The following is a 26,832-nucleotide window of genomic DNA, read 5'->3' on the forward strand; positions in this document are numbered from 1 at the left end:
GCATAAAAAATATCTACCACCCACTGAAGATACGAGCATATTTATGGCCCCGGTTACTTTTGCAGAATTTTAAAAGGTCATTAAGAATTTAAAAAATGGTAATTCATTGGGATATGATGAACTTTCAACTAATTTGCTAAAAAATATTGCAGGTGAAATATTTGAACCATTGCTTCATATTTTAAATTTATGTATTTTCTCAGGTACATTTCCTAAAAGATGGAAAATTGCTCGTGTAATACCATTGCATAAAAAAGGAGATAAATCTGATACAAATAATTATCGTCCTATCGCAATTTTATCACCATTGTCTAAAGTATTGGAAAAAATTTTAAAAGGAAGGATTACTAATTATCTAGATAAAATAAATTTTTTTACCAAATATCAGTTTGGATTTAGGGCAGGCCATTCGACGGAACAAGCAGTTGCAGCTCTTGTATTAGAAATAAATGACTGCTTAGATAGTAATTATCATGTATATACTTTTTTTTATGATGTTAAAAAAGCATTTGAAACTTTAAACCATGAAATTCTTTTTGATAAAATGGAAAATTCCGGTATAAGAGGGAAAGGACTAGAAATAATAAGATCATACCTTTATGGACGTAAAATCGTGGTAGATGTTGATGGACATTTGTCTAGTTTAAATGATCTTGAAGATATTGGTGTCCCACAAGGATCGGTATTAGGTCCGCTTTTATTTTTGTTGTATATTAATTATATACCACGATGTTTTCAGGGAAATAATGGTCTTGCAATTTTATTAGCAGATGACACAGCTGTTTATGTTAAAGCGAAGGATTCATCTACATTGATTCAAAATTTGTTTAACACGGTTAGTTCAGTTAATCGATGGTTTGTTTCTAATTATTTAGTACCGAATTTTAAGAAGACTGAATTTATGGTTTTTGGTCATTCAAAACGTGCTGCTAAAAAAATTTCATGTCAGGAGGTTCAAGTTGGTGAGCATAAAATACGTAGAGTTCAATCGTATCGTTATTTAGGAGTTTTTATTGATCCCCTTTTGTCATTTCAAAATCATATTGATCATTTAAGGGTGAAACTTTCGCAAAATATTGGGTCTATGTATCGTTTGCAACATGTTTTTCCATTTTCAATTTTAAAAATAATTTATCATTCTTTGATTGCTCCTTATTTAAATTATTGCACAATTATTTATTTAAATACTTTTTGGACGCATATAAAACCCCTACAGATCCTTCAAAATAAAGCAGTGAGAATACTTTGAAATTTTTTACATCGTCCATCAAAACTTAGAGATGCATCGGAAAATGAAACATTATTTCTTTTCTTGAATTTATTAGATCTGAAACATATAAGAGAACTTAATATATCAATATGGCATTTTAAAATACAAGATCCTAGTAGTTATTTTTATGAAAAATCTCTGTTGATTCTGCCCCCTCCTTCGGCTCTTAGGTGTTCTGGAACATATCGAATTCCCTTTGTTAATTGTGAAAGATCTAGATTTTCAATTAGATACCAAATACCATTTATTTCAAATAAATATAGGCTGAAAGATAGAATTCAAATTGAGGCATCTTTTCGGCAAATATCAGTTCTAAGGAAGAAAATATTAAAATTATGTATTGACCTGTGATGCGGGAATAGAATTTTTTTTTTATTATTATTGTTATTTTTTTTTTTTTATATTTGTTACCCATGTTGGGATAGCCTTCCGTGCCTAACTTGTCCAGCGTTTTTTTTATTTATGTTTGTTATGTTTTTTGTTTTTTTCTTTAACCAGGTTTTTTTTTTTTTTTTTTTATCTTTTTTGTTATGATGAGAAAATGTTTTTGTTGTTTTGTTTTTTTTGTTTTTTACCCAATTTTACGAGCTTTGCTCTCTGTTGGGGGTATATGTTTTTTGTTATGTTGAATTAATCAAATAAACAGTTAAACAGTTAATGGGATGGATTTCAAAGGAAATAAGTGCGTTTCTGCTTATTTATGGTAATTTACGTCTGTTTTAAGTTTCACTTCTTTGTTCGTTATAATCTCTTTTCACTTCAGCTTTGTTATATTCAATTATTTAATTTTGATGTGGAACAATACTGCTACTTTCATTTTTTTTTCTCTTTCTAATATCTTTCGGTTTTTTCGTTAGTCTGAAATGCTTGCACGATATCTAAAAGCCGCAAGGAAAGCTAATTTGAGAAAAGTAAATTTGTAGTGAAGAAGACTTTTGGCACGCTGTGGGAGAAAAATAACCAAATTAGGTAACAGCTGGTTCGGGATTCGTGCTTTAAAGGGTGAGTTTACTGAGGAGTAACTTAATTAAAAAGCGATTGGCTGTGTTTTAGTAGATAGCCCCCTCTTTAATTTCTCGCCTCACGCAAATATTAAATATTCCTAGCTTGGGGGGGGGGGTCTGGTCACCAACCGGTAAAGTTAGAATTTGATATTAACTAGCAGCAAAGTCTGTAGGACAATAAAAAAGAAAAAAAAAATACAAATAGTTAAACCTGACAAAAAGAATTGTATGGATCCAGTATAAGTTGTCTAGGTTAGTTCCAGAGGATAAAATCCAAGGGGGAAAGCATGGAATGATAAAATAAACTAATGTTTCGTCCAGTTTAAATGCCCTTGACTTAATTGTAGCATTAGAACTCTTGGATCTATCTTGACAACGTTTATCGAGTTACTGAATTACATATAGGCTTAGCTAATTATTATTGTAGATATCGGTTCTAAGTATGCGGAATCTGCGTACTTAGATCAATTTTTTCACTTCAGTATATGAGTTAATTTACGCTCGTTTTACGTCTCAACATCGCTCTTTCCTTTTTGTTTAAAACTGTTGTTTTTTGTTGTTGTTTTTTCTTTTCTTTTTTTATTGACAGTTTAGTTACTAATTTATAGTAGAACTTGGAGTAGCAGCATTAATAGTAAGACGAGGATGACCACCTTCAGTATCATCTTTCCTTCCACCAATTTTATCATCGCCTCCTTCACCTTCCTATTCACTACTTCTGCCCCATCTTTCCGTCCCATATTTACCCCCGTCTCCACAAAAGAATATTATTTGTAAAGTTAAAAAGTCCCCAGATTTGATAACGTAGCTTGAGTAATAAAAAGAAATTTTTGCGACTTATTATTTTTTTTTTTTTTTTTTTTTTTTTTTTGATAGGTTTGGATACTTTCTGTATAACTAGAGTGTCTCAAGTTTTGTCTTGGGGTAAAAAAGTTGTTTACGGTAAAATTCTAGATCAGGGGCTTTTTGCTATCTTGGAAAATAAAAGTGTCAGAAGAATGAAATTTTCAGGGATGAATTCAAATTCTAATTGATGCCCTGGAAAGGAGCTTTTTGCTACTAGCTCTTCTCCTTCCCTACGTCTAACGCTTAGAAAGCTGCATAGAAGATAGGTCTGTACCTGTATTAACGTTGGGGAAAATATAATTTGTCCTTACTTTTTGGTTTGAGTCTGCTCTTCTTTGACTCTAGGTTTTGAAAACACAATTCCAATAATTTCGGCTAAAATCTGAAGGCAAATCAGGATTTATTTTTTTTTTTGTCAGATGTAAGCCAAGTTTTTACAAATTCGTTGGAACATCATAAATCGGGGTCAAGCGAAGCTATGAGACTCTTAACGTCTTCTTTGGGCCTTGTGTGAGCTGTAGTTATATTTCTAAAAGTTTCATTTTTATAACACAAAGATTGTACAGGTTCATCAGAGATCAGTGCCTCTTGAAAAAAGAAGAGGTGAGGGTAGATATTTCGAAAAATCTTCCCAGAACATAGTAGTTCAGAATCTGGAAACATGTAGCACTAGAGCTGGATGCTTTTGATAAGGCTTCTTTTTTTTCTTTTTTCTTTTTTTTTAGTGAGGGGATTCTATCCTTTTAAAATGTTAAAACTCCTAAAATCTCGTTGTAAGTATTATTGCAATCAAATTTTAATGTTCGATATTTGATCATATTTCTGAAATGTAATCAAATCCCTGAATTATAACGAGTCCAAAGAAATACAATATGTCTATAGGCGCAAAACCAGGAGAGTGCCATAGGGCTCCAGTGTGCGTCCTCGTATTCCTCCCGGGATTTTGATTTTCAATAAGATGTAACCTTCCTTTTTCCGTCAAAAACGGTTTTTAACGCATTTTAATTTTGCAGTCCCTGGTTCTTATGGCCGCAAGCATTGTACTTACAGGAGCGCATTCTACAGTTTTCTTTTTTCTTTCTATCCACTTTTTATAAATCCGTCATGGCAACGCCAAACCATGGTGTCATGTCGCCTGAAAAATTACAGTTTTTGCTGCCATCTTTGAGACAGACTGTTCAAGAACTTTTGAATCTTTAGTCTGTTAATATATGTTACAGACTTTAAAGAAAGAAGTTATTAAGATCCCATGTTTAAGAATTTTTCAAGTTGCGAAATGGCACAAGCTAAACCAATTATTTGCTCATTCCGATCCAGTTATATATCTCGAATTATTAGTTTAATGCCGCGTGGGGCTGAGAGGGTAATTTTAGGCATAGAAAGTGCGAAAATGACGGTTGAGAGTCCTCTGCCCGTTTTCTCACTCATAAAACATTTGTATCCCTACTAGATTTCAGGATTTCCGATCGAATGAGCCCTTTCTCATTTTATAATATCGTCCGGTTCATGTCATCAAGAAGGGAAAGAAATAATAACAATAAATGAGGAAATATGTTGCTCTGACTATGATGCGCCTGTGAAAAAGCGACCATGAACCATTAGGGAATTTTTTTCCACTCTCTAACCGAATTTTGACAGAAATTGGGCTCAACAATACGCCTTTTTATATTGGGATCGAAGAAGTTACTTAAGATCACCCATAAAATTAGGCCTATAATGTATCTCAATTAGGTGCGGTAGGTGATTACATTTCAGTTTTGATGACTCAAATCTCCGGGCTAGTTTAAGGTGCTGCTTTGCGTTTAGTAGGGCAATAATGGCGTAGCTACCTCTCGTCAAGACGTCTCAACATCTCCCATACCTCTTGATTACAACAATGTGATTTTTGCTTAAAACATAGAAGATTCAAAACGAAACACAGCTTTAGAATCACGAAAACAAATATTAAATCATTTTGATTGCGGAACTATCGTTTGGCAGTAAAAATATGTGACTGTTAAAATTTTTAGATGGCATAACAATCTAAAATTGAGCTCTTAAACATAATAAATCAAATGGGATTATTATTTCTAAATATGTATCCCTGTCTTAGGGTTTCTTCCTTTGTAAACCTAAGCAAATTTTATCATGCGGTTGTTTTTGTTTTTTTTTGTTGTAACTCCATTTTATAAAAAATACATGGAAGTAACAAAGTGTCATTTAAAATTAATTTATTACAAGAATAATTCAGGCTTTTTTGGTGCACCCTACCGTAAAAACGGTGATATATTAAGGATGACAGCATCTTTTCTTTAAATGATATTGCCATGGCACGAAAGCTTGGAAAAGGGTACTTTTGATCGCCATTTTACACTACAAGCATATCTGATCCAAAATATTGTGAACTATTTGCTTCATATTTTAAAAGAGACATAAACAACATTAAACCTTGTGATTCCAAAAAGACAAAATGTTGTATGCTTGAATTGATCGTGCCCTGGGTCAAGAAATTATCTTGAGTCCAAAGATCCAAAATATTTTGCCACTTATCCTTAAGAAAATTACTATTTGTCTTTAATATAATGTCTTTACATTGCGAACATTAATTTGTTTTCCAGTTTTTCTCAATTCATGCCAGGTTAGATTTTTGTTAGTGTTTTATTAAGTACCTTAATGCTGAAGGCGAGTCGCTATATAAATCCTTTACCTTAAGCTCTTGAGTGTTTTGTTCCCAATGTCATTCTTTCTTCTGAAAGCCTCTTTATGTCTTTGTAAAAATATAACGATGTTTTTCCCTCGTATCTTGTAAACTAAGGTTCTATTAGCTCGTAGCTGCCTACCTATTTAACTATGAATGGGTTGTCATTTTTTGGGGTCTTATTTCGTGTGTTTGGTTCTTTTCTAAGTCAGTATTATCTGTTGAATTGAAGAAATAATGCTAGTTCTTTTTTCTCACTGTCTCTATCTCTTTTTTATCCAGACAGAAAAAACTATCCGTCATGTTTGTAGGTCAAATTAGCGTTTAAAATTTTCAGCGTGAATAATACTAGAAAACTAGAATATTTGAAAGATTAACAAAATTATTTAACTAGTTTGCTTTTCCGCTGCTTTTAAGAAAGAGATAGGCCCATTTGGTTTTCTTCTTCTCCCTCTCGCTCTTTCTTTTTCTCTCTTTCTCCCTGTCTCTCTGTCTTATTCTCTTTTTGACTAGGAATATGTTTTGATTTTGGATGGCCAAAGTGCATTCAGTCCTGTTTTTACCGTTCTTTTTTTTCTACAAGATACTATTTATGTATCCAGAAGAATTGATTTCATTTTATTTTTACTTTTTTCCTATTTTCTGGTAGCAGCATTTTTTTTTTTTTTTTTTTTTTTTTTTTTTTTTTTTTTTTTTTTTTAGAAATATTATATCCCTATTTCGTTCTTTTCCCCCTCTGTTACGTGATTCGCCCTGGAAAATATACAATCCAAACTTTGTCCATATATTGAAAGTATTTCTCATAAAAATAAATTATAAATTCCAGGTGCGAGAGACGAATATCACCCAAACGTCAAGTCATGGCTTTACGTCTCCAAAAATATTCAACACTACTGACTTGCTTTCACAAATACAGAGACAGTCTGAAGAAGGGACGGATTTGACCACTGTCATTACATAAAATTTTATTATATTCAGTTCCTTATTTTACATCCTTAAGTTGCACTTTTGAGATTCAATTGTAGTTTATCAGAGAGGTTTGTGTTTTAATACAGTTTTTGCGGTAGGTGTCTTGTTTACATGGATGCGTATTTCCATTTGAGAATAAATTTCTACAGTCGATTTCGCCTTGATAATGGTTTTCATCTACTTCTTCCCGATGATGAGGATTGGTATTCCAAGCAGATTTTTCGTAATTAAAGCTGAATACTTCTATATGAACCGCTTGGAGCGAAGTTTCGCTGGTACCCTCCTGCTTCCAAATCTGTTAAGCCGATTAGCTTCCCCTCAGTCGAGACTCATAATATGCTACAGGACTGCACCCACAACTCACATACTTGCCAGTCATGATGGATTCGTATCATTTCTACGGGGAAAATTGATATTTGCACAACTAAATACTCTGCTTCAACAACACGAAAGGAAGATACATTTTAACATTTTTCTTGTTAGACACTCAAGAAGTGTTAATGGGTTAGACACTATTTCAAGAACATTGCCTCAAGGACACTTCACTCAGTTTGTGAATGTCGAGGCTCGTCAGACAGAGGTAATGCTGTAGAAAGTATGTCTTTTGTTAAATCTTGAGCATCCAGAATGATTTCACGATGGTTTTCAGAAGACATTTCTGGGACAGGATTTTCTGGAATATTCGTGATGTTCTTTATATTGCTGGAAAGAAACGATGACGAGTGTTTCAATTCAGTGAAACACGAGTATTGCTTCCTTGTCATTGCTTGGCTATATGTAGGCGGAGAAGAATTGGCACATTCACTGACAACCTGAAAAAAAAAATTTAAAAAAATATGCTAAAATCAAGGCCGCCATCAGGAGAGGGTTAGGGGGGTTTTAACCCCCCCCCCCCCCCCGAAATATTTGTGCGACTCGTAAAAATGTAACAAAAATGAATATAAACAAATTCGTGTTGCGTTTTTAAAGGTTTTTTGTACCCTCCCCCCGAATAAAAATACTGGATACAGCCCTGGCTAAAATACCGAAATCTAATCGAAACTTTTATTATTGCTTTGTTATCATTGTATAAATATTGATTGTAGATACACGTTACATCCAGGAGAAATACGTTGAAATTCCAAAGTATTAGTACCATATATTTTTGTTGCGTAAAAAAATAAATCCTGGCCCAATATTCAGGCTACAAAAGGCGGCTCCTCGGTCCCAATATCTCATCTGCAAATTTTCCTAATTCCAGGAGAACTAACAGAACTTTTAAGGTAAAATTTTTCTATTATTGCACTATTGTTTCTTTGATTTTGCTTCCTTAATTTACGACAAAAATGATAAATTTTGCATCTTTTTCATTAACCCTCATTAGCCAATTATCCCATGAAAACTTTACTACAATATACCTATTAAGGTAACGTGAGACTTTTTTTAAAAATTTATGTCTACGTGGTTATCGAGCTTAGAACCCAATCATAGTTAAACAGAAACTTTTTTCTGTTTATTTTTACTTTTTACCCTTCTTGGCCCTATTGAGCGCCTCAACTTTCTGATACAAATTTGGGAATTTTCCTTGCAGCACCAAGGATTGGAATTGGACAAGGTTTAGAAGAAGTTCTCTCTGAATTAACGCTTCAAATCCGGGAGAGATGCCCATTCAACAAAATATAGCAAGATGTTTTACGCCAATCATTAGCATTTAACCAGCCCACGGTGCTATGCAGACAAACCAAGGCCTAAATAAGTGGCGTACTTAGAAAGGGGCAGAGAACCTGGTCACCCATCCACCCAAAACGAAATCTGCTAGTTAAAAAACTTACAGAGGTTTTATACCTTATAGAGAAAAAAACCTTTAGAAAGCTCATAGAGGAGAAGACTTTGATAATATTAGACCTAAGTTTCTAGTAAGTTTCTGAACTTCCGGTAGCTATTTGCTAACCCCCCCCCCTTCTCAAACCAAAATCCTCAATATGCCCCTGCCTAAGTAACCATAACTTATTATTACTGCTTTTCAAACAGCTTTTATGACTTTTCGGACAATAATTGGTTTATTTTTTATGTAGAATCCACATATAGAAAGCCTTATAGAGTTCGGTAATTAGAATTTTAAATTTGTCCCAATGAAGTCCCTAGAATGCTTCATGAGCCCAAAAGTCCAAAGTCCCCAAAAATTCCAGGCATCGGTGTCCTCTAGAGTTGACATTTCATAAACTTCCCTCCAAAAATCATTTAAAACCTGTAGCAAATCCCCCCCTCTTAGACGACGAAAAATACACAAAAAGGTGCGCAGTTTTTAATGTTCAGCATAAACATGCTGCTTTGTGGTTAGAAAACGTTTTTACACTTTGGCTTCATGAAAAACCTTGCAGAGTTGGCTCTCTTCCAGAAAAACATCGGAGCACACATATGCCCCTGACACTGTGCCAGAGCTTTTTTTTACGATTGTAGAAAAGGGAAGCTGACAATCTCTTAAAAGAAAATTAAGTTAAGAAATACAAATCTTGTTCTCTATGAAAATGGAAAACAACTTCTTTTTTTCTATGAAGCCTTTGTGTTGCATGGAGAATTTGCATGATTTGAGGCCCTTAGCCTATAAGCTGAACTTAACATGTCGCCCTAGAAGCATAATTTCTTTAACTTTTGGTCATTTGACTAAAATAGCTGATTTGAAATTTTGATCCCAAACCATAAAGAGCTGCGAAGGCATATGAACCATTGAAGGAGTCGCAAATGGCCTTCAGACCGATCTCTGATAATCGCAATGATCTAATTTGCAGTCTAATCAGCACTTATCCAACTTTCTGTGACCGTCCTTTCTATATAAAAAAAGAATAAATAAATAGGCCACAGTACTCTTAACTAAGTCATCTCTGTTGCGTTGGTTATGATTAATCTATGGATTTTACAAAAGACAAAAGTAGAAGTAACAATAATAATTATTATTAAAATACGCTATGATGCAGAATTTTGAAACGTGTAGAAACGTGTACTAAAACTATTTCAAGCTACTAGTGACTAAAATATTAACTTTAACGCTGTTAATCAACGAACTCATTTATCTTATCTATTACAAATAAATTGTTAATCCATTTTATTTATAATTCCCTAAAACGGCATTTCCAGTAACGAAGATAGATTTTCAACTCCCTTCGTCGAATTTAAAATCCAGCATGTCCAAAATAATAAATGATTCCACAAGCATGGAGGGTTTAAAATTGGCAATTCCTTAGAAATAAGAATTAATCTTTTATGGTCTTTATATATTTTCCCCAGTGTCACTGAAATATTGCTAATAGGTTTCCTTTGTTAAATTTAGGTTCCAGATCCTTTTGCAAGCTGCAAAACAGCCTATAAGACGGAAATATATTTTAAATAGCAAGTTCGCCTTTTAAACGGATTGAAAAGAGCGGCATCAAAACTTAAATAAGCAGAAATTGTTCTTTATATGAGGAGGCTGCCACACCCCTACGTCTTACCTGCTCTTCACGCCAAAGTTCAATTCATTAAACGTTATCAGTAACGTTTTAATTTTTGTAATGTACTGAAACTGTAGCATAAACAATTGGGGACCTGGATGAGCCTCCCTCACATATTGAATAATTTTACTCACATCGAATTATCTGCTCTTCATGCTGATTCAAATTAGATAAAAAAAAATAATTTTAAATTTGTCCATTAAAACTTATTAGCATCAGAAAATTTGTATAATTTTAGAAAAGGCGGGGAACGCCTTTAAAAGGATTACAGTGTCGACGAAAACTGTAGGCATTCCATTAAATTAAACAAGTGTGAGAAATCTAGGATAGTGGTATCCAGCAGCCATCTACAAAAATACAAAATTTCATACTTTCCAAGATGAAAGAAATTATCCCGTACATGAGGGACGCTACCATCCTCTCAACCTTTAGCTCTTTACGCTAAAGTCATAATTTTTCCAACTTTTCAAAAATGATTGTTCTAATACGATAGTAAAACGATGAAGAGTTTAATTGTTTTTATCACAATGCCTCAAGAATGAAAGCACTTAGGTTTTCACATTTGCTTCAAAAAACACAATCCTTCAGTTACGGTGTTTTGAACAGTCAGTAAATATTTGCAATTATCAACTGACTATGGGTGTTGTACTCTAAACTCCTTTCATAAAATCAATAAAACTTTGGTTGAAATAGAAGATGTTTACGAGGAGGTAAGATTCCCCTCCCCCCTTCGATGTACAGGATCATTTCAGATCGCTTGAATTTTTAATGTCGCTGTTTACTTTCATTTGAAAAAGCTTTTTTTGTTTAATCATTACTATGAATGGTTATGAATCATTACTATAGATGGACATTAATTTTGTGATTGATCTCCTTAATAAATGATATTCGATTTGAATAATATCGTTTTGTGTAATAGTAATATCGTTTTAATAGGATTAATTAATAATGTCACTTTGGAAACTGAAATTTTTAGATTCTATCTTTTTTAGTTTTTGCAACGGAGAAAGAATAGTCACGAGGAGATGGAAGTTTAATGTGGGGGGACGGTATCTAAACGAGGGCTGGGGATCAGGAGTAAGCATGACTTGCAAGCAGTGGGAAAACGGAGTGAATGGGGTTTCCAGTCAACAAAGATGTGCCATGGCACGGAGAAGAAGGTCTCAATGTGCATAGATTTCACCATTATGCATGTCTATTTTGGCTAGTTTCCGAGCTATTTGGCTTTACGGGCATATTTGGGCTAACTTAGGTTGAATGCAAATCTGTCAGCTTTTTGAATCAGCGAATAGCTCTAGAGGTAAAAAGAAAAATTGCTAATTTTTTTCTCTCTCTCTCTATTTTATATGGGTTGTTTACCAAACTTGGAGCCCATTCGAGGAGCGGCACTTATTACATCACACCTAGAGGCACATTTTTTAATCGTTCGACCGTGTTGATTAAAGTGGCCGTTTGGGAAGTTTGAGCTGATGCCTTGTGGGCTACGAGGGCGAAAATGCACTAAAGTTGTGTTTGTCTACCTTCCGGTTGGTTTTGGCCTTAGAAGGACAGGATAATATAAAATTTTCTATCAATTAGGCTCTTCCTTGATTTCTGCGACCGTCTGTTCTATTGGATGACCCTAGGAGAAAATTAATACATAGGAGAAACATCGATCTTTATTAAGCCAACATTATTGTGTTGATTAGGATTGTCTTTAATATTTTTTTTTATTTTGTCTCGACAGCTTTCTTATGCAGGGATCGATACGGCATCATTCTACGGCACATCAACAGAAACTGTGAGATTTTATACGCAGCGTTATGATCGTTTTAATCCGATTGGCTCTCTCAGAATTTCCGATCGAAAGGATTTTGGTTATGTTGGGGTCAAATCGTTTTCCGGTACAAAATGGCCGAAAACGTCACTGTATAGCGGCGCAATCTCTTTTTGTTACTTTGATAAGACACTAGAAATTAAAATTTTAATTCGAGTCAGCCTCCGCCCCTCCCACTTTTACTGTAAAACTTCACAAATTGTCTTATCCTAATAACCTTTTATAGATAACTTGAACGCTACTAATGTTACTTATTTGGAATCAGCCTAAAAATGAGATTCTTTTAATTGATATACTGTTTTCTAAGTTTCATCTTCTACAGTTTCGAATACTAATGGCTGGGGTCACTCTGTTTCTAGCACTTCACTACAGTGAACGGATTGATTAAACAATCCAACTGAACATACGCTACAGTGGTTTAAAAAAAAATCTTCTCTTTACCTCCACATATGATGGGGGAGGGAGTGCGCTTCCATTTTCATGGTTTCCTCGACTTAAGATCACTGAAACGTGATGATCTGGGGTTCTTGAGGCTTCCATTGCGGCAATCCTCTGGCGGAGGAATTCTTGTTGCTTCTGCAAAAGGCCACAATAGTTATAACTTAATTTATAATACAAACTAATAAATCAATTTGGTTCTTCTGTTGGTGATGATTTTTTTTTTTTTTTTTTTTTTGCCTAAGTTTTTGAGTATGACGAATATGTGTGATTAATTTTCAGCGTGGACTTTTTCAAATTAGTTGTTATGAAATTATCAGGTATATTTGTCCAAATATTTGTTTTTACTAAAATGATATTATTATTTGTCTTTACAGAATATCATTGTTAATACATAAGGTTAGTCAATCAAAAGATTCGACCGCCTGAATATTAAAAATATGAAGAATGAATTAACTGAATTTCGCCTCTGAACAGCTCAAATATCCTTTCTCAAAGTTAAATTCTGAACAAAAGTAAATATACCTTCGTCTTCCTGAAATTCTCCATTTTCAGTTGTAGACTGCTATAGTGTATGCAGATATAGAAAAAAATTCAGCTGAATTTATCTTGGATAATTGTAGCTAAGCATACACCTTTAGGCTCGGAGCTGCACATCTGCCTCAATGCAATTTTACTAGCATCGAGATCTAGCACGTTCTGGAACTCAGTATTACCTGATGTTAGAGATGAATTTTGGTATTTATTTAAGCCTTAAACCAGCTAATGCCCTAATTTTATATCAGGGGTTTGATAAATTTCTACCCCAGGATTTGTTTTCTTTTGGAAAGAAAAATTAATCATATATTATCTAAAACCTTGCTTTTTGGAACTATATGATTACCCCCTTCGATTGCTGGGAGAATCCGGAGGTCAACTCCCTTCTCGAAACTATGGATGTCACGAACGTATGCATACATCCATGTCTTAATGATAAGTTTTCATTTTTTTTTTTTTTTTTTTTTTTAACTGTCTCTCAAACTATAAAGGGGATTAATCGCAGCCGAACCGTTGGAACGAGAGATGACATTAAAACGCTCTCTATCTCTTTTTGGCATCATAGACCAGTCAAAGTAAGAAATTTTCCAGGGTCTTTCACTGTCAGAAAAAGTTGTTAAACCATTCAAAGAAAATTGCTTGGATTCTAAAGAAAACTTCCTAATTGCTCGCAAAGAAATTCTACGACGCCCCTGATTAATTTAGTTGAAAGCGTTAAGGAAACTCCACAGATTTAGCAAATCAACAAGCACTTTCTCAAAAACTTCTAGAAATGATAATTTCTTTCCCTAAGCTCCTTAGAAACAAAAGAAAATTTAAAGATGAAAAAATTAAGAAAAAAATTATATACATTACAGCAAGGGAGGCAAAGAAGGATGACCATATATATAAGCTATTTGTGTGTTATGTATATAACACACAAATAGCTTAGCCAGTTTCAAAATGCTTTAACCACTTCTAGAAAACCAGGGAGCAAAAGCCCTCAAATGGGGCCACATAAACCAGCAACTAACTCTTTGTCAGATAAAATTAGTTTCCCGCGTAGGGAAACGCTAGAGGCCTCATAAGGCTGTTTGTTCCCCGCCCCTCTCTGCTTAAAAAAAAAACAAAAAAACTTACTGCCCTGCCAGTGAGGATAGAAAGACAAATATTTAGAATAGAGCAATAGACGCTAGATAGTTGCATGATTGTCGTATGAACATCAACCAATATTCCTTGAACAATATCAAAATAGGTTGAACTTCAAAAGCTTTAATTAGTGTTCTTCTCATTTTTTCTCTTTTATTTTCGTTTCAAAATTGGCAGTGTCTGACGAAATAGAAAGGTTTTTAGCTCAATAAATTTCAAAGGCTGAACAGTCATATTGCACGTCTAAAACATGGAAAAATTATGCAAATTAAAAATTTATTTTCCAGCTTCTCAGCCACAGAACAGTCTGGCTGTAAATTATGTAAAGGCTGTAAATTATGTAAAGGCTGTAAAGTCTGGCTGTAAATTATGTAATGGTTGTAAATTATGTAAAGGCTGTAAAGACTGGCTGTAAATTATGTATGCACTTAAAAATATTTTACGTTAAAGGTGTTTTAAAAATATGGACCTAATAACTGATTCAGCCAAAACCGCCTGCATTGGACAGATTACATTGCTAGTCATATTTTAGAGTAATTTTATATATATTATAACACAGCTTCCTAATAAACAAATATGGAGCTATTAGAATCAGGCATGACATTTCACGGAGGCAGGTAACAATGTGAGGTTACCTCCCCCTCACCCGGTCTCTCTTAATAGATTTCTCTGTGTGAGCCTGAATTTACAGACACCTAGGGGAGGCGGTAAAACAAAGTGTTTCGTACGGCTTCGATCTTGATTTTCCAGTTATTTAATAAATCGCCTTTTTCAATTTCAATGAAGTTAAAGTCAAGAAAAGGACTCCGAGATTTCAAAACAGCTCGTCAAATACTATTACACAGATTTTTCGATTCTCTAAACTGATTCTTTAACTAATCTAAAACAGATTCTACTATAAATTTACCCAAATGAATTTTCAGAATTACTGTATCTTATTTATACCAAGATACTGAAGGAAAAGCAAATTCTTTTTTAAGATGGGCCTGTTGATCCCTGTCCGCAAGAAAAATTTGGACACAAAAACCTTTCGTTTCAGTTATCAGTCCCACCATTCCCCAAAAATATCTTTTGATCCCTTCCTAAAAGTTAGACCTGTATCATTACCTATATGGAAGGCATACCCAAGCAAGAAGTAAATAGCCTCAAGCTCAATTAACAGAAAAAAAGCAAAACGGAAACTCGAAAAATTATTCACATGTTATAGATGGCATTTTTCTGCCGTTCAAATGAAACCTAGCCAGCGATTTTCCCAACAATTATGTTTCCACCAACCAAACAAAAACTATTGGTTAACATTGTTGGAGAATTTCTCTAACAAACATTGCTGGAGAAATCTCTTAAGGAATTTCAAGCACAATATTCAAAAACTGGATAATACAGCAAAGCAGGATGACTAGTTTCTATAATGAGGTACTCCCATACAATCCAGAACACACTCGAGAGGTTTGCTTAATGAAAGATCTAAGAAAACTGGTTTCAAAGCCACAAAGACAAATAACCGGTGACAGAATGCATTGGACTTGCATAATTTGGGCTATATATTTGCGCATAGGGAGGGTGAGGGTAAGGTTAGGATACTTTACCCCCACCCCCTAATGTGCAAATATATAGCCCAAATTATATTATTATATAGAATATATTATTATATTTGCATTATATTTTGCTATATTTCATTATGATTAACCTAACTTCATTTCTCGAGTGTGTTCTTGATTTTACGGGAGTACCTATAAATATAACATTGATAGAGTTTAGGACTTCTACTATTTCTTACATTTTGAATATTTTAGCACATGTTTTTTCTCCCTTGGGTCCTTTTAGTCCCACAATAAATCCGTAAATTTGTAGATTAATTTCCAAGCTTGTGGCTATTACGTTGAATTGTTAGCAAACAATTTTCGTTCATTAAATTATTTTTCCGTCGTCACAAACAAAAAAAGTTGCCTTAAAATTGGACGGCAGAAAAAACTTTTAGATTGAGCTCCATCCACACAGTGTTTTATGTCTAAAATCTTTACTTTACTATATTCGGCCGTTTGGTGGATTTCCGGCCTAGGAAGTTCAGTATTTTCAAGTCAAACTTTTTGCATATCAGGCGATAAAATAAAGACACAAACAGGAAAGTTGACTGCATTGGCCAAGGCTTTAGAAAGCTGGAGAACATTGGAGTCTTACTGATTTAACATTGCAAAAACATAAATGCCATATGAAGCACATCTTTGGCACCTCCACGCTTGGTAGATTAGATCATTCCTCTGATATTACTAATATCAAAATCTTCAGCATTAAATTAGGTGAACAAAACAAAATTTTACATGTTAAGCTTTAAAATATTCGCCGAGTTAAGTCTGATTTTTATTATAGGAAGTTTTCTGAATGTGGGAAAGATATTGGAAAGAGCTGAAAATGTGTTGATTCAGTTCTTAAACTTGGCTCTCCCAGATCAGTTTTACCTAAAAGTCTATTAATCAACGGCCAGTTGGTATCCGGTAGAGATGTTGCTGAAAGTCAGCTAGCGTCTTATTTCTCTACTGTTGGGAAAAGCACTGCAGTGGCTATTCCTCCAGCGCCTTCTGATCCAGATTACAAGTCTTGTTTAGATCCGGCTTGTCTAAAATCAATGGCACTGGAGCTCGTAACTGAGCCCAAAATCTGTAGGATTGTCACAGCCCTGCAATGTACTTCCTCGTCGAGCCCAGATGGTATCCCCACTAAGATTATCAAGTCCATTTCACCAGCAATTATCTCATCCTTGACTGAGCTTGTTCAAGCTTCTTTTGGTCTTAGTATTTTTTCCAGAAATACTTAAATGAGCAAGGATAATGGTTCTATTAAAAGGTGGGTCAAGAAGTGATCCTGTCTTCTGTAAGTATTCAGCAAGATTTTTGAAAAAGTCATGCTTTCTAGACTCAAAAGCTCCCTTGATGCAGAACAGTTCCTTCATGAATTTCAGTTTGGGTTTCGTGCCGGTCATTCGACTCAGCATGCGTGTGCTTCACTCCTTAGTTTCATTCACTCGTCCTTAGGTTCTGGTTTGATTCCAGCTGCTTTTTTCTGGACGTAAAGAAGGCGTTCGACTTCAGAACAGTGGTATTCTTCTGGGAAAACTTGTCCACATAGGAGTGCGAGGAGTCAATCACTCTTGGTTCCATTCGTATCTTTCTAGTAGGAAGGGTTTTTTTGGCGAGAACCCTCTAAATGAATTTAAGGTTGAAAATGAAGTCCCTCATGGGTATCCTGGGACCAATTTTTTTTTTATTTATATTAATGATCTTTTTATGCAACAAAAATGTGTATTCCAAAGTTTTATTAGCATTTGGTTATAACCGATACCCTGGAATTAATCTTGATCAGAATTTGCTTTTAAATTACACATTAATACATTAAAAGTTAAGATCGCCAGGAATCTTGGCAGCTCACGCAAGCTTAAGCATACACACGACTTCTTTTCTTTACCTTGATCCAATCATATATTTCTTATTGTCCTACCCTTTGGAAGTCTACTTTCCAGTCAAATTTGCGGAGTATATCGTCTCTTCATGAGAAGGCCAGACGTTTTAAAGCTTGCAAATCAATTTGCTGTTAAACACCCTCTTTAATCTCCGCTCATTTTATGGCCTTGCATGTGTTTCGTTTATTTTTGCACGGCTACCTGGTCCTTACCTTAGACATTAGTTCCTCCAGGCCCAGGGTGTGGCGAATAGGGCGTCTACAAAGCCTCGCCAGACCTCTAGGAGCAGAGCTGTGGCCGTGACGTCCTCAAATTGCGGTCGAAGTGAAAGCTCTGCTGTCCTCAGGTCTCGGTCGTACTGTCGTCTCAAGGTATGTTTCGGTCGACCTCTTCTACGCCTCCCTTCTGGGCGCCACTCGTATACAATGTATTTCAGCCTCCAATTTTTGTATCTGAAAGCTCTCAATATTACCTGCGTTGTTTTAATACTATAGGAGTCCCTGACACACCCTTGCGTCCGGTCTGATTTAAGACCTGTGTTTACTTTTTTAAGAGTATGGAATATACTTCCTGGTGTTGCTCGGCATTGTCATTCCTTTGGTACATTCAAAGTTTTAATTTATAAAGTGTTAAATGTAATTTTTATTTATTTATCATATTATTTTTTTCATTTCTATATTTTAGATGAATTTTTAATTAATTGTCTTTTTTTCTTTCTTTTTATAGGTTATTTATTGATTATTTTGTTCTAGTTGGTCATATAAAAAAAGATAATGGTTTACAAATGTCTGTTGGCTGATATTCTACAGATTAATTTTAATTTGTTAAATGTTAATCTTTTTTATTTATTTTTCGTCAGGTCTGGTATGTCCAGCGTCACCAGTTGTACTGGTGATGTATGTGGTGATGTTGTAGAGGGGTGTATTTCAGTTGTGCGTTTTCTCATAGTTAAATGTCTCTTTTCCCTTCTGTTTTTTTTATGAATAAATGTTTTACATATTATTTGTTTAAATATTTAATAATTTAATATTTAAATTTTTCCCCTTGTCTTTTTCCCAGAATGATCCAGCTCTTTTACAGGCCATGAAGCCTTTGAGGGGGTATGTGATTGGATTATTGATTATTATTAGTTTGTTTTTGTCTTGTTGTTTTGTTGAAAAAATATTTCATTAAGTTAAACATAAAAAACCTACTCTTTTTTAAATGTGAATTTATCTTCTCATTATTTGCTGTAAAGTCTACAATTTTATTTTCTCTTGGAAACTGACATATTTTCTCTCAGAAACTGGTTTGGATTTAAAATCTTCTCCATCTAAAGCCGCCTATAACCTTTATTCTTTAAATAAAAAGTCTAAAGAAGCATTGGTTGTGAAATATCACTACTCTTTTGAAGTACCTTTAAAATTAGGGTCCAAAAATCTTTTCCCATCATACAATGATTTAGTCCCTGCGTTCAAGGCCATTCTCTAAATTCATTTTATATAATCTGGCTTAAATTTATTGTCCAAAGTACTTGTACGATACTCATGAAATGGAATTTTGGATTTGTTTTTGGATAAAATTCAACTGTCAATGGTGATGATATTCCACTTCATCTGAAGTTTTTGGAATACAAATATTTGTTTTTGTTTTGTTCGCTTTTCATTTAATGCTGATCAATTGATTAAGACTAAGTATATGTTCCTTTGGGTATCAACAAAGCAAGTTTTTCTTATTCAGATTTTTGTTTTACTAATGAAATTCTTTACCTCTTTATATGTAATTTATTATTTTCTACTACATAGTTTTTCTGTCAGATCGTGATGGTCACCTTCTAATTACTTTGTATCTCCTCTAATAAATATTGTTCAGCTTAAGATAGGAATAACGGTATATTACACTGTATACAGGATAGCTTTTGACTTACCTTATGAACCCACCACGCGGTCAGAAGGCACCCCATCACGATAAGGAAGACTGCAGCACAAACAATTGCACCCCATCTGTAATTAAATTAAAATAATATTTGGTGAAATGGGAAGTAACGGCAAAATAATGCACCTTTATTGAATATACAAATAATGTATCTCCTACAATATAGGTAATTAAGTTAATTCTACTGTTTTCCATTTAGTAAAGATACTGACTAATAGATATAAACATTTGAGTAAGAATTCAGAGACAGATATGAACAGATCTAATGGTGAAAGAAAATAACCTGCTGCATCTGTCAAAATAGTTTGGTAATACCAGTTGGTGCCTAAAATGAAAGGCTGTCTCTTACTTTTTCCTAATTTTTCAGAAGAACCAGAATGAATTTTCAAGCTTTTTCAAAGCAATAGTTTTTGTGAAATTACTCTTGTATGTGAAGAACCAGGGTTTGAAGATGTAGATTTTAGCCCGTTCGTCCAACAGACAATTTTCTCTTAACGTAAAAAGGGTTTAGAAGTACCCTATATCGTTGGTAAGGTAGTATTGTTGAATCCAATGAGGTAAAAGAGTTTCCTAAATATGGTGGTTATGAGGTTAGAAATAAGCTACTGAAGATTATGGACATGATTTTTGAAAAGCAAGAAGTACCCAGCGACTTTAGGAGAACCCTAATTAAACCCCTGTATGAGAAAGGTGATAAAAGAAAATGCGGTAATTATAGAGGCATTAGCCTGGTTTCTCTTGGTAGCAAATTACTCAGTATGATGATACTTTTTAGACTTGGACATGTTGTATACAAAGTTTTAAGAGAGGAACAGTGCGGTTTTAGGAAGAGCAGAGGATTCATAGACCAAATTTTCACTCTTAGATTAATAACTGAGAAGTGCCTGAGTCATCAAACACCTTTAGTCCTCAGTTTCAAAGATTATGAGCAAGCGTTTGATTCAGCTGATAGAAGAGCTTTAGCAAAGGTCTTATCTTTGTATACTAGACAAATAATTAAAGTGATTAGTGGTATGTACGAGAATAACATTGCTGCGGTTGAGGTAGGAAATGAGGCTAGTTGCTGGTTTCGTATTAAATCAGGAGATAAGCAGGGTTGTGTTCTATCCCCATTTACATGGAGCATTTTGATGGACTTTGTCTTAAGGAACACAGCAAAGGCAATGGGAGAACAAGTAATCAAATGAGGAAGTAAAACTTTCCTAGACTTCGATTAAGCAGATGATATTAGCATCCTAAATGAAAGTGTGAGTAAAATGAATAAACTTTTAGAGGTTTTGCGAGTTCAGGGTGCTAGGATAGATTTGAAAATTAATGTTAACAAGACTAAGTCACTAAGGCTAGGAATAAGTGAATATGAAAAGGTGATTTTGGGTAACGAAAAGACCGATCATGTGGACAGCTTCACTTTCCTAGGTAGTATTATTAGTAAAGACGGTGGGTGCAGTGGAATGTTAAAAGTAGAATAGCCGAGACTCAGGGTGCTTTTTTAAAGTTGAAAAACGTTTAGAAGAATAGGAAGATTTGTCTGCGAACTAAGATTAAAATATTGGAAGCTTAAGTAATGACAGTGGTCAAGTATGGTCCTGAAGCGTGGGCGCTCCGAAAAACGGGGAAAGATTTACTAGATGTTTTCCAGAGAAATTTCCTACGGATTGTTTTGGGTACCTGACTGACTGACATACAGATTGCCAAAGACTGTCCTTTTCGGCCAACCGTCTACGGCTAAAAAGTAGGTCGTCCTCAGTTGGGGTGGGAGGATGTCGCAAGGAAAGATTTAAGGGAAATGGGAGCTTCCTCGGAGGGTGTAAAGAGGGAAGCTTTGAATAAATTTTGATAGAGGAGGAGTGTGCGTGGCCATGTTGGCCTCAGGCGGCTTGGTGCTGCGGTAAGTTGTTAGAAGTACTAGTAGCAATGAAACAACAATTAGTCATTCAGTTTTATCAGTACTGACAGAAATTTTTATAATTTTCTTACCTCCTGACTTGCGTCAGTACGGACCGTCCAAACAAGCTTTCAAAAAAGGAATTTTTAGCTGTTCACAGGAACAGTTTTTTTGTTCAACCGTTTGTTAATTTGAGTAGCTGAACAGCGTGACTTTGATCGTCTATGTAGTACTTCAAATCATGTTTTGCTGTCTTTAAGTTAGAGGTATTGAAACCATTCTTGTCTAATCTCCTCTCATATAAAGTTAGCCTACAAAGGTCATCAAAGAACAAAACCCCCACGTGTAATCTTTGTCTTTTTCCAGCTCATTAAAAAAAAAAAAAAAAAAAAAAAAAAAAAAAAAAAACTAGATATATTCTTTCGTTCTGAGCACAAATATATAGCAATATCGTCAACTGGCATGCGACAGACCCATAGACTACATGATACTATCTTTCTTTTCTTTTCTTTTCTTTTTTCTCTCTTTCTCTCCCTTTCATGAGCAATGATAAGAAGATAAAATGATAGCAATGATAGCAATGATAAGAAACATTCAAGTCTTAATTGTTTTCCTCATTTTTCAAAACCGCTTTTGGCCTTGTCCTGCGATCAACGCACTCATTAATTCAACAAAAACTGACCCTGCGTTCAATAATCTTATTGTAATTAATGTTTGTCATTTTTGGCGTTCAATAGGCAATCGAAATAACTGAATTGCGTTCAATAGCAATTATTGAAACTTATTATTTGTTTATTGTGCATCAGAGCTCAATTAGCTGGTATTTGCTCTTTTCTAGAAAGAACATTCCTGGTGTATATGAAGTTAAATTTAAAATCTTCCTGTTGGAACCTCTCTTTAAAGGTACTATGGAGCTGCAACGTTTTTAACTCTAATCGTTGTTCTTTCTTTCATTTTCACTATAGCCTAATTTTTGGCACAGTAGGAACAGCATAGATATATGGAGAGGGAAAGTTAACCACTAGAATTTCGGCATTTTATTCCAATTTTCAAATTACTCGCGTAAAGTTAGTTTCGCTATCCAAACGGCAGTAAGTAGAGCATAATTACTGCAAATATTCAATAAGCAATTGTAGTTAGCTACAATAAGGTATATTGAATCCTAAGAAACTAGGAGCGAAATTTTTTTTTGCATTTTGTGTCAATACTTGTGTTAATTCTATTAGCCATTGGCTAAGTAGGCCTAACTGGTTTATTTAACGTCCTTAGAACCATAAACTTGATCCTGTTTGGTGGATAATTTTTAGCTTAGCAATTTTAGACCATTTTACAGTCTTACATTATTACGTTGCGGAATGGCAATGTGAAACAGATTTAAGATCTGCATTACAAGATTTGCCGTTTTTATGGTTAAAATAAGATCCCTAGCTTTATCCATTCATGTTTTGTGCAAAGAACACTTATATTACCAAATATGGCTTTAGCATTTGATACTTACAACAAAGCATGACCATTCATTAGAGAATATACTCTTGTCATCAAATAAATTACACTGCTCAGGTAAAAGAGCAGCTGCAGATTCTTTTTCTTCTTCTTCTTCTTTTGGAAGTCTCTAACAGACTCTAAGTTTGCTTAAAGGTGTAACTTTATGCTACGGCTTTACCGTGTTTTTGATACAAGTAAAAGGAACTCAACATGCATAGACATATCTATGGCAACAAGCCTGGGTAGTGCCTCCATGGAAAAATTACCCCCCCCCCTCCTTAAAATATTACCTGTGATTGAGTTTAATGAGACAGAAAGCTTAGGGCGGGCTATCAGCTAGGTGGCCTCCCCCAAAGAAAAATCCCCCCTACGTGAATGTCAACTTACTTCGATGCTTTATTCCTTGATGTCATTAGAGCGATATGGAAAATTCTAAGCTCTTTTCTTCTTCTCTTACAAGTTCAAAGACGGAAAGCTTTCTTTTAACAAGATTGGTGGAATAATTGACTCCTTGATGATACATCACTGGTCTTGAAAAGTAGATAATTACAAATTGCATGGTTGTTGGCGCGAACGCATATATTTATCCTAGGGGACAATATTTCAGAGGGGTTATTGTGGGAGCAATGCCTCCCTACATTTTGTTTTGTTTAGAAGGTTGTTGATCAGGGATTGACAAACTTGAAGCTCTAAAAGAACGCTCTCGGGCCTCCACGGGTCAATTTCTAGGATTCTAGGGTTCAAACATTGGGCTTGGTACCGAAAGTCCAGATTCTCACGTCACACATTCCAAGTGTAGACGACCTTAATGCTGAAAGCCTACATCTAGATCACAGTGGTACCAATTGGTATGAGGTCAATTACTCCCCTCCCCCCTATATTTGCAATATATTTTTTTTGTAATTTTCATGCAAAACCATTTTTTTGGATTTTCATTGACAAAATTTTTTTTTTAAGAAACATAACCCCCCTAGATTTGGAAAAAATACATTTTGCCCCCTGCCCTTTTTCCCAATATTTTTGTAAATAGACGCCACTGCTGGATTACCGAATTATCTTAGACGATTTAGAGATAAGCACTAAAATATTTCATAAAAGTGGAATGTGAGAAGGTCCAAGGAGCCACTTAAGGGAAAAGGGGGAAGGGGCCACATCCCGGATGGAAATTTTATTTTCAGAAAAATAAAGGAAGTTTATCTAGTTGTTTTTTTTTTTTTTTTTTGTTTGTTTTTTTTTATTCTGGAATCTGTTACATTCAACAACATACGATATCATGAAAATAGCCATCTACTTGAATGTGCTGCGAACATTATGATACATGGCTGCATAGGGATGAATCAAATCATCAATTTGGAACTTTCAGGAGATGATGAGGGGGATGACCAATTGACTGACAAGGCAATAAGCTACTACTACGACTACTACCACTACTGCTACTACTAATACCACCACTACCGCTGCAACTACTGCTTCTATAGCGAGTGGTACCAAACCTAAGGATATTGAAGTGAAAATTTGAGGAAATGTTGATTGAAAACCTTAAATAAATCAGAACAGATTATGCGCAAACAGATTGTCAATAGGGTGTATCAGTAATATCTTTGGAACGGCTTACCGTATCAAGCTGAAACTTCCAGGACATCATGAGGAGGGTGTTCAACTGACAAAAAGGCAACATGTGCATGCTCCTACTGCTATTAATACTACTGCTATTTCCGTTACTACTACTACTACTACTAATACAACACTACTGCTGCTGCTACTGCTCCTGCTACTACCACTACTACTTTGATACTAGAATAATTAAGGCTAGGGGTATGAAGGTGAAAATTATGAGAGAATATTGAGGGAAATCTGAACTAAATAAAAACACTATGTGTAAATGCAGAATGTCAAAAGGGTGTATCTCAGTACTAAGTTGAAACTTTCAGGGAATGCTTAAAAGGGAAGATTAATTGACCAAAGGGCAATATGTACACGCTACTACTAATACTACTCTACTACAACTACTATTATTGCAACTACTACTAAGGCTAAGAGAATTAAGATGAAAATGTTAGGAAGTGTTGAGGGGGGGGGAGGTGAACTAAATTAAAACTATGAATATACAGCTTATCAAAAGGGTATATCGGCAATCTCATAGCAACGGCTAATTCTATTAAGTTGAAACTTCCCGAGTTTAATGAGGGGGATGTTATTACTGACGAAAAGGCAATGGGTAATTACTACTGCGGCTACTAGTATTAGTGCTATTACTGTTAATACTACTACTGGTCCTACAACTAATACTACTAGTACTCCTACCACTACTACAACTGTAAATAAAAGTTCAAACAGGGATAAAATCCATTTAATAGACAGTGGTAAATTTCACAAACACTGATAAATTTCACAAAAGTACTAGATATTTCGGTCACTTATGCAGTGACCGTCATCAGTAGTAAAACTCTGATGTTTTACTACTGATGCAGTTTTCTTATGCATCAGCAGTTTTACTACTGATGACGGTCACTGCATATGTGACCGAAATATCTGGTATTTTTGTTAAATTTATCACTGTTTGTGAAATTTATCGCTGTCTATTAAAAGGATTTTATCCCTATTTTAACTTTTATTTATCGTCATGGAAAGGCAGTGTGGTCTCTGAAATTATGTACTACTACTGTAACTACTATTGCAACTATACCTAAGGGTAATGAGGTGAAACTTTCAGGGAATATTGAGGGGAGGAAGTTGAACTGAATCACAACACCAGATTGTCAAAGGGGCGTATCAGCAATATCTTAGGAACAGCTTGGTGTGTGAAGTTGAAACTTAGAGGCCTTGTTGTGGGGGATGCTGAATTAACCAAAAGGCAATATTTGCGTCCTACTACTGCTAGTACTATTACTACTGCTACTGAAGCTAAGGTTACTACCACCAATTCTACTGCTATTACTATTACTACTGGTACTACTGCTACTAAAGCTAAGGGAATTAGGTGAAAATTTTGGGGAACATTGAAACAGTTCTGAACTAAATGGAAACACTATGCCCATACAGGTTGTCAAGATGACGTATCCGAAATTCTTCAGGAACGGTTTATGTTATTAAGTTGAAACTTTCAGCGTGTGTTGAGAGGGATATTGAAGAAAAACCAAAGGTACTATGTGCAGACTGCTAACAATGCTACTACTACTGCTACGAATATTGCTACTACGCAAGCTAAGGGTATTAAGGTGAAGCTTTCAAGGAATGTCTAGGCGGATGTTGAACTAAAACAAAACGAACTATAAGCATGTAGATTGTCAAAGAGGTGCAGCAGCAATATCTCGGGAACGGCTTACATTATTAAGTTGGAACTTTCAGGGTATGTAGTGGCGGATTTTGAACGAACCAAGAGACACTATGTGTATACTACTAAAACTACTACTACGATTGTTGTAACTAATAAGGCTAGGGGTATTAAGGTGAAACTTTTGGGGAACGTTTAGGGGGAGATTTAATTAAAGGAAAAAACTTTAAGTATGCAGGTTTTTGAAAGGGAATATAAGCAATATCATAGGCAGCGCAGCGCTACCACAGATAGCAACATCATAGAAACTTTTGAATGCGTTCATTCAATCGGAAATAAAGAGTTCTAATGCCCTTTTTAAGAGTCAAAAGTGATTGGAGGGCAAATAGCCACCCTCCCAAGCCCATTAATTCTCTAGACACGTCTAATCAAAGTTTTGAGATAGCTGTTTTGTTCAGCATAATTGGAAGGTCCAGGAACTATGTCTCCAGGGGTGTTGGGGATGTCTGCCCCTACAGTTATGCAATTCGACCATTGTTTATGTATTTATGTCAGCGGGTTTACATTTTAATGGGGAAGGAATATATTCTTTAATTTCCCCCAAAACAGGTTAATTTATTCGAAAACATAGAAGCATTCATATAAATATTCACTTTTGATGGGAATCA

The 26,832-nt window shown here is 34.9% G+C and overlaps 2 protein-coding genes across 3 annotated transcripts in view; one reads left to right on the forward strand and one right to left on the reverse strand.

Annotated features, from left to right (window-relative positions):
• LOC148940678 (uncharacterized) overlaps positions 1-6,943 on the forward strand; it is a 74,641-nt gene extending 67,698 nt beyond the window's left edge. For both annotated transcript variants that reach the window (XM_089105620.1, XM_089105617.1), the window contains exon 4: positions 6,624-6,943. In XM_089105620.1, the coding sequence (XP_088961746.1) occupies positions 6,624-6,758 (135 nt within the window). In that variant the 3' untranslated portion in view covers positions 6,759-6,943. The remainder of the gene's footprint in view (positions 1-6,623) is intronic.
• The window catches only part of LOC148940679 (uncharacterized), a 112,686-nt gene continuing 92,623 nt past the window's right edge, over positions 6,770-26,832 (reverse strand). Inside the window, exons 3-5 of the mRNA XM_089105616.1 lie at positions 19,513-19,588; positions 12,491-12,625; positions 6,770-7,578 (exon numbers count right to left, since the gene is read on the reverse strand). Coding sequence (XP_088961742.1) covers positions 7,309-7,578; positions 12,491-12,625; positions 19,513-19,588 — 481 coding nt within the window. The 3' untranslated portion in view covers positions 6,770-7,308. The remainder of the gene's footprint in view (positions 7,579-12,490; positions 12,626-19,512; positions 19,589-26,832) is intronic.

The sequence above is a fragment of the Artemia sp. Qi Xiang Cuo genome, chromosome 19 (assembly GCF_049724085.1).
Source record: "Artemia sp. Qi Xiang Cuo chromosome 19, ASM4972408v1, whole genome shotgun sequence".
Classification (NCBI taxonomy): Eukaryota; Metazoa; Arthropoda; class Branchiopoda; order Anostraca; family Artemiidae; genus Artemia; species Artemia sp. Qi Xiang Cuo.